This window comes from Staurois parvus, unplaced genomic scaffold, assembly GCF_062004578.1.
Source record: "Staurois parvus isolate SC_StPar_1 unplaced genomic scaffold, SC_StPar_1.0 ptg000160l, whole genome shotgun sequence".
In the NCBI taxonomy this organism is placed as follows: Eukaryota; Metazoa; Chordata; class Amphibia; order Anura; family Ranidae; genus Staurois; species Staurois parvus.
The window spans coordinates 296,731-305,859 of NW_028317956.1; the positions used below are offsets into that span (position 1 = coordinate 296,731).

Sequence of the window (9,129 nt, forward strand, 5' to 3'; positions counted from 1 at the left end):
TGATGCAGATGTTTGTTTTAGAACTGCAAACTAGATGGTGATTCCATAATTTCCTCAGTATTGAGCGATTTCCATATTTTATTTTTTTTTCTCTGCTTGATCTGCAAAAACAGTTGCAATTGATTAGTTTTTTCATTTTTTTTAAGTGTTTCTTAAAGCCAGAAGGTTGGAATGTTAAATGAAAATAGTTTTGAGGCATGTTTGTGATTGTTTTTCTACACAATTAACCACTTGCCCTGCAGAGGATTTACCCCCCCCCCCCCTTTCCTAACCAGGCCATTTTTAGCGTTACGGCGCTGCGCTACTTTAACTGACAATTGCACAATCATGCAATGCTGCACCCAAATTAAATTGACGTCCTTTTTTTCCCCACGAATAGAGCTTTTTTTGGTGATATTTGATTGCCTGTAGGCTTTTGATTTTTTGCGCTATAAAAAAAAGAATTGAGAAAAAAAAAAGAAGACATTTTGCTATTAAACATGTCCAGTAAAAAAATAAAAAAAATCAAATTGTCAAATTTAGGCCAAAATTTACTCCACTACATGTCTTTGCTAAGAAAAAAAAATCCAAATATGTGTAAATTAATTGGTTTACATGAAGGTTATAGCATTTACAAATGGCGGTATATACACTGGGATTTTTTTTATTTTTACTAGTAATAGTGGCGATCATCAACTTATAACGGGACTGTGGAGGGCATTCTGACAATGGGGGGGAAACTGACTTGATGTCAATAACATCCCCAGTGACACCAATACAGTGATCAGTGCTAAGAAAAAGCACTGACACTACTAATTGTACTGGGCAGTAAGGGGTTAATATGAAGGGTGATCAAAGGGTTAACTGTGTGCTGTTTTACTAGGGGCTTTGTCTGTGTGCTTCACTGCAAGCACACTGCTTTACATGGCTGCAAAGCAGTGTGCAGGAGCTGACAGGGGAGAGAACTGTTTTGTTTACAAACAGTTCTCCCCTGACCCCCCCTGTCGGAGATGCTCGGCAATCACCGGGCACCAGCGATTAATCACCGGCCGGGCCCCGGTGATTAACAGCCACGAATGGCGGCCACCCCCTTCCCGAACATGCAAAATCACGTATATATACACATTATTTTGCGCACCCGCACCACCCTGTAGCAGTACTTCTGCTATAGGGCGGACAGGAAGCGGTTAAACAATTGCATGAAGATTTTCCAAGATTGGCGATTCTCCATACTTTTTGCCAGGAGTTGTAGGTCATACATGACTTCGGACCCACTTTGCTTCTTCTCCCCACATAGCATGAAACAATACAATTTAGAGAAAACTGGTGATAATTCACAATTAAACTGGAATCCCATTGCAGCAACAGTTACAATTATTTGCCAATTCCCTTCAACATACTATAGAATTGTTACATTGTATCTCTTCTTTCCAAGAACTATTTTCTTTGAGTCTAAACTCCATCTAGTGACAATAATGCAATATTTTCCCATTGCACTGTTATAAATTAACTTATTCTTACTACTGCTTATAAGATTAAAAAAAAAAAACCAACCAAAAGAGAAACTAGCTTAAGAACATTTGATTTTACCCAATTGACAGCTGGTTAGTTCCCCTATTAGTACAAATGTAGTCTAGTTTTGCTGTACAAACAGTTATGATTTTTTTATTGCACCTCTTAAGACTACATTTGCATGGACAGCTAGCGCAAATGAGAATGACAGCGACAGGAATCTGCTGATTCCCACACCTGTCTCTGCTGCTACAAGCCCTGGACACTTCAATGATCGGTCAGTGGTGGCAGCAGCTATTCATGGCTGTCCACCCAGCAAGCGATTATCTGCGATCGTGTGCTTCCAGCAGCGATTATTGCAGGTAATCACTTGCTGGGTGGACAGCCACAAATAGCTGTGGCCACACCAACCTCTCATTGAAGTGTGCAGGACTTGGAGGCCGCAGCTAGATGCTTACAGTTGGCTGAAACAGCTGTGGGAATCAGCAGACTTCTGGTGCTGTCATGCACACCGGCGCTAGTCACCCATACAAATGTAGCCCAAGTGTTCCCTTTTAGCATTTAGTGTGAAAAAGCCTCTACAGACCGCACTATATGCATGCATATTATCATATATAAATATGCACAGATTGTTCCAACTTTTAATTTAAATATATGCAGCAGCTAATTTATCTAAATAGACTATAGGACTTATACATGAAAAGTGAGCTTTTCTCATTCTTGTTGCCCATACGAGTCAGAATCCCTTTTTTGTTTTCAAACCTCCACTAAAGAAAAATGAGAATAGCACATGAAATCAACATTTTAAAAGCAGCAGTATATACAAGCAATTCTAGAAATAATTTTTAAAAGATAGTAAATTTTTTAGCATTATAGCAAGTAGGACTACCAAAATACTTGTGTTGAAAGACTTCTTTCCCAGCTTTATTTTCAACTTTTATAAAAACAATGTAACATCTCAGGCAGACAAAGAATGATTTAAAATAAATTAAAATGTTTGAGGTACGATGAGTAGCTGCACAAAATAAATTACCCTAATAACTACATACATGCAAAATATAAAACTGGTCAAGCTGCACATTTCCCTGGATTTAAAATAGGTACTTGTTTTCATTTCCATAATAAATGGAGATATATAAGGTGATGAGTTACAATTACATGCTGCCTCATCTCTGGGTCAAACCAAGTTGTTAGTGGTGAGGAATACAGACAAAGACCAAAGAGTACCAGTCCAAATCCTGTATAAAATTCTGCCCCGAGACCATCTTACATAATGTATGAAAATAAAAACCGCTTTCTGATTAACAGCCTGGACTATAGGTACTTTATGGGCAACTGCACTGTGAAGAAGTGCAAATTTCACAACCTTTGGGATCCTCATTGTCCAGAAGGCTGCGTGATAGCCTACATGGCATGACCAATACCTATGGGAACCAGCTGGAAGCCAGGGTCTGCAAAAGCATCCTTGACTTTTTATGGCTATTCTTTAAGTAGTCAGCAATTTTATGTGCGTGTGTGTGTTGGGGGGAGGAAGGGGGTGTATCAGATGGAGAATAAAAAAAATATTGGAACATCAATTTTAAATTAATAGCTCCCATGTAAGCAATAAACTTGTGGCAATGATAAGACTAATAAGGTAACATAAGTAGCATACATCTGGCAACCAATGTCTTCATCATCACATACCCAAGGTGAATAGTCCACCAAAGCAATACCACTTGAAACACTGCATAAGCATATGTGTAAATAGCCATACGCCCATGGTTGCTATGTGTATAGACATAGGTCTAACCATGTGACAATGCCAGTTACTGAGGAGCTGGACGGGAGACTGGCAAGGAACGGCTGGGGAATTCAGCCAGCTCTAGGACAAATTCATAGAACTAAAGATGTATGTACTGACATTTTATGTTGTCTGCTTCATATCACCCTATTAGTTTTATCTCTACTTCAAGATTACAACAAATACTTTGTCTTCTCAGACCAGCCTGCTTAAGGCTGGCCATGCACTATACAATTTTCTGTCCGAAATCTGCCCAATTTCCTTTAGATTTACCTTCAACTATGTAGTGCAAGGGCCCGCCTAATTGGATACAACTTAAAGTGTTGTTAGGTTTCACCTCATATTATATGGTTTTTGGTAAATCTAAACCAAAAGTCTCAAGAAAATTGTATAATGTATGGCCAGCCTTAGGTGTGAACCGAGGCTAAGCCGTTTCAGTCCAGGAGGGGAGTCTGACCTGAGTCTCATTACCAAAGTGCTTGGTGCCAATAAAACTACAATACTAACGTATGCTGGATACACACAGGACGTTCTGTTTTATTGAACCCAGTGGGCTTACAGAATGCCATGCTAACACATCCGCTGTGCTATTTTGTTCCGCCAGGACAAACTGATCAGCGCTGGCAGCGATTGACTGCCAGTGCTGATAGGATGCTGGTTTTCTGGCTGCTGTCAGATGAGGAGCTGTACACAGAGGACGAAAGTCGGCAAGCTTCTGGAGAACCGACTGTTATCAGCCCGTGTTTACCCAGCTTTTGAGTCAACTTTTTGTCAGTGATAAAGATCCATTTTGTCAAGTCATTTCCAAATACGAATACAATTCCTTTCATTTTTCAGACATAAATGCCTCAGCCCCCTTCAAAACAGAGCATAAAACAAACTACATAAGAAATTGCACCCCATTAAAGTGATTTTGTCAGTCCGTTTCTTGAATGGCTAGTCAAGCTGATGAAGGACTTCCTTAATCAAGAGATATTTCTTTAGGATCAACAAAACTTGATTGTGGGTAAACTTTTCCGCCATATCCATCCAGACTTGATTTTTGGATCTGGTCTTTCGTACTGGTTTTGTAACACATGGAGACAGCCAAACAGGATTTGTTAGAAGACCAGTTGGACAGAACAGTACAGTGGGGGCGATTTACTAAAGGCAAAGACTGTGCACTTTGCATGAGTTGAACTCATTTTCCCCAGAGCTTAATTCATACGGTGAAACTTCACTTTGCAAAAAAATACCCAATCAGGTGTAGGGAAAATAAAAAGAAGCAGCATTTTTGCTTACACATGATTGGATGATGGAAATAAGCAGAGCTTCACCATTCAATGAACTCTGCAGAAAATGAGTGCATAGTCAATTTGCCTTTAGTAATTCAACCCCAGTTGCTAATAGAGTACTGTTTTTTTCGTTCAGCCAGGCAACTGAACAATAAAGATGAGCTGCTTTCCCTATTCATGCATTCAAGGTGGATGGGGAAATAATCTTCATCATGTCCTTGTATTCTGACAGCGGGTCTCTACGCTGCAGTGCTGATCAAATGCTAAATTTTCCAGTAGGACCATTAGACAGAAGCCAATCTAAGGGGCTTTAGTTGGACAGGGATACACACAGATCACAATTCAGCTGGTTCCTACTGAACCGGCCAAATTTTGACCCATGCATGATTAGTTTAAGAATTCATTACAGAAGAGCTTAAAGACTTAGTTCACAGTTACCAAAATACTGCCTATGCAGATAAGGAGAGCCTGTAGATGAAGACAAAATGTGCAGCTTTGACAATAATTGAATAACATCCTTCTATAGGTGAAGGCCATTTACGCACTTCCTAAAGTGTGGCTGAAAAACTCCCCAAGATGGCGTCCGTCCTGTCTTTTTGCCAAAACACTCCCAGCCATTACTGCTCACCCCCACAATCACAGGAGCAGGCTCTCTCTGATTGAACACCCCTTTACATGCAGTTTGCCATCTCCTCCCATCACAACGAACTCAGAGCTACTGTAACAGGGAAAAGTGAGCACCCATGTGCAGGGTTTTAAATCAGTGAGCTTGCTCTTTTGACATTGGGAGCATTCTGTGGTTAAATGGTTAGCACTTCGGCAGTACTAGGGTGGTTGGTTCGAATCCTGGAGTTTGAGTGTTCTCCCTGTGCGGGTTTTCTCCAGGTACTCTGCTTTCCTCCTACACTCCAAAGACATGCTGGTAGGTGAATTGTCTCCTGTCTAAAGTAGCCTTAGTATGTGTATGTATGAATGTAAGTTAGGGACTTTAGATTGTATGCCTTTTGAGGGTTAGGGACTGATATGAATGTACAATATATATGTAAAGCACTGCATAAATTGACGACCCTATATAGTACCTGAAATAAATGGAATGGCTGGGAGTGTCTTAGCAACAAGACATGATGGAAAATGGGAAGCCATCTTGGGAAGTTTCTCAGCCAAGCTTAAGGGAGGTATGCAAATAGGCTACACTTGTAACAAGGGCTTTCATCTTTAGTCACAGCTGCACAGTTTTACAATGGACCCTTACCCGCACTGACACTATTGAAAAGGCAGATTAACCCAATAAATACTTCCCCCTTGGAATATGAGAAAAAAGTGTGTCTTTTCAGATCCTTCTCTTTGCTGATTTAGCCCTGTGCAGATGGTACAGCAACCATGTTGTTTTCTACACAGCAAGTCCTACTCTGCCCTAAATCCCTCCTATGGTTTTTATGACCAGTATGAAATGTAAAGGCTGAATAGATTGTTAATCCTTCACCCATACAGTGAAATATTGTCAGCAAAATCTGTATTGCATCAGAGTCAAATCTAGACCACCTCCGACCATTAATGGAAGCAACAAATGCAGCATTACACCCGCTCCCGGCATGTCACCCTTTCCCTCTGACAACAATGGGAAGGGGAAATAAAGCTGCTGAGGGACTTTGGTTTTCAGTCAGTCATCAGCCAAAGTCAGAAATACAGGAGGAAGGAACATATACAACTTCTCTATAAAGTTGGCCTATCTCCAGCAGGTGACAAGAGCAGGCCCTGTCTTCATGGGATGCCATCTTTGCGCTGGCAGCACTGTGATGGGGGCACCCCCCAGTCGTAGATATAAGATAACCTCAGCTTGACCTCCTCTTTGCATAGTTTGCCATCTTTGGCCAGAGTTTGGTGCTTCTCCAACATATCTTCAATGCTCTGCTTGTGGGTGACAATATATTTATTATTGCAGCCTCTGGACTTGTATTCGGTGTCAAATCGGGTGTCGTGGACCCTCTTGATATCCACAGGAGCCAGCCAGGCCCCCAGGGACACGTCTTCGCTCTGCCAATGGGCCAAGTAATCTTTGTTGATGGTTAGATAGTGGACCAAGTCCCAGGAGAGCACGTACCCCCCGCCCAAAGCATAGGGCAGGTAATAGTCACACAGCACCCAGGCGCTCTCCTTCCACTTCCCAGCAGACTTGACTCTCCCGCGACCTGAGAAGAAGCCCCAGTAGAGGCGGTGTGGCTCTTTATTCCTCAGCTCCTCCAGCAAGACATCCAAGCGGGCGAAGGTGTCGTCATCTGACTTCAGCACGAACTTGTAGTCAACATGGCGGTCGAGCCACACGTACATGAGCAGCAATTTGGCCGTCAGGTTGTCGTAGGAATCCCTGAGCTCAGGCAGGAGCAGGAGGTCACCGTGACGGCGCTGCTCCATCTCCAAGGAAGAGGCTTCGTCCTCCCCCAACCCTGCTGTCCCAATGACAAAGCGGCACCACAGATCGCCGCCCTCCTCCCCGCCCCCACGGGAGGCCGCTGAAAGCCAGGTGCTGCGGATGATGCTCCTCCGCTCGGTGTACTTGGGGCCACTGGCGATCAGCACGACCAGGAAAACGCTGGCGCTCTTCTCAGGTGGCGGCTCACCAAACCCCCGGGGGAGTGGCAGGCGGTGATTGGGGTGTTGCTGAGCTTGCTGATGGGGAAGCCCCCTAGGGCCCACAGGCTTCATGTTCTCTGAGGTACATTTGGCTAGGTACACCAGCACCATGCCAAAGAGGGCCAGCACCACCAGGCCCAGGGACGTCTTGTAGCGACACACCAGCCGCAGCACGTTCATGGCGGACACCGAATTCCTCTCAGGGCTTCAGCCAGTCATTCTCCCACCAACGGGGTCAGATTTCCCGCGCTGTTCGACGGGTCACGTGGTCAGCTCCGACACGAGCATCGGTTCCTCAGTATACTCCGCTCTGGGTTAGCGCTACGCTGTACAGGCTGCAGAGCTAGACACGTCCGACATCACCGGGAAACAGGCGTGACCTACCACCGAGAAGCATTTCCGGGTGGCGGCCCCGTTGCTTTATGGGAAATGTAGTCTTCCTGCTTGCAGGCGTCCTCTGCCCTCCGACCTCTGTAGAAGAATCAGGTTACCATGACAACAAAGACTCCCTTTCCTCTGCAGCCATTATATATCAGAAGTGCTAGTGCCCATTGTCCCTCCTGGGACCCTCCGAGACCTACGTCTCCTCATGAAATCCCTGTCCTTCTTACTTCCCCTGTTTATATGGCCTGCGTATGCTGTATACACCTCTACAAGAAGATGGCCAAGATCAAACGTACTACAAAGTTACAGACCTTTGTCCCTTACATGATGAAAAAAAGATATATTTTTTAATTGTACAAAATTAAAGATACACCCAAGCACAAAAAATCCCTCCTAAAAAATGAGGCCCCCAATCCCACATATACACACATGCGAACGTAACTGCACGCTACGCATTAAAACACGGACTGCCATACACAAGTTACATATTACCGCACACGCTGGAGTGAGAGATTTCTAGCGCCAGGCCTCCTCCGTAAATCTAAACTGATGACTATTTCACGGGCACATGCAAATTTAGGGTTTGATATGTTGGGTATCTATTTACTCGGTGCAACCTCATCTTTTATGTTACCATAATTGGGTAATTTATTGCATTCGTGTGCCTTTTAATTAACTATAGTGTATTTTTTACTACAATTTAGCATTTCCTAGACCTTTGAGGCAATATCGTGTGACATAAAAAATTGGAACTACCACTATTTTATTCTCTAAGGTAGGGGTCTCCAAACTTTCCAAACAAAGGGCCAGTTAACGGTCTTTCAAACTTTAGGGGGGCCGGACTGCGGGAAGTCAGAGCAGAAAATGTCCTGGCATTGTTGGGAGTAAACAACGCATTATCTTTGGAATTAGAGGAGGAATTGTACCCCATTGTTGGTGTCAGTGGAAAGAATAGTTTCTCATCATTAGTGTCAGTAGGAGGAATTGTAGCCCATGGTGGTGTCAGTGGGAAGAATTGTCCCATCACTGGCATCAGTGGGTGGAATAGTGGTTTGTCATTTGGTGTCAGTGGGAGGAATAGTGCCCTGTGTCTTGGAAATTCGCTTTAACGAATTTCTCCTTACCGTGAGTACTCGCAGTTGGATGCGCAGAAATCCCCCATAAAGCTGTGCGAATCTCGCTTACCACGACTGCAGCCAAACTACACGATTCCTGCCCATCCAAATACTTTGGTTCTGTTGAATTTGTGGGTGATTGGAGCTCCGTTACCCTAGAATGATCACACGACACTCTAAGGCTGGTTGCAACTCACATAAGGGCCGGCTTTAGGCTCAGCTCTCTGTTTTTATTAAAAATACACACATGCCCCCCACATGAATAAAGTCAAACCCTCCCACCGAACAATACAATGGGGATTGCCTATACAGAGGATATACATCCCAATTGGAGCATAGCCTTTGCTATTATCTATCACTGGTCCTCCCCCATGAGTCTTCTGAGGTCAGCAGACTTCCTCCCCTTCCCCCCTATGAGCCATCTGAGGTCATATTTCCTGTCCTACTAGCT

At 43.7% G+C, this 9,129-nt stretch overlaps 1 protein-coding gene across 1 annotated transcript; it reads right to left on the reverse strand.

Moving 5' to 3' along the window:
• Positions 1–2,388: 2,388 nt before the first annotated feature.
• B3GALT6 (beta-1,3-galactosyltransferase 6) lies at positions 2,389–7,583 on the reverse strand. The gene has a single exon (XM_089675929.1). It carries the CDS (start codon positions 7,357–7,359, stop codon positions 6,310–6,312), a length of 1,050 nt encoding a protein of 349 aa, XP_089532055.1. The 5' UTR covers positions 7,360–7,583; the 3' UTR covers positions 2,389–6,309.
• Between the last annotated feature and the right edge of the window lie 1,546 nt (positions 7,584–9,129).

Bases quoted from the DNA above. Each gene is read 5' to 3' on its own strand.
- B3GALT6 (XM_089675929.1), bottom strand. From the start codon at position 7,359: ATGAACGTGCTGCGGCTGGTGTGTCGCTACAAGACGTCCCTGGGCCTG.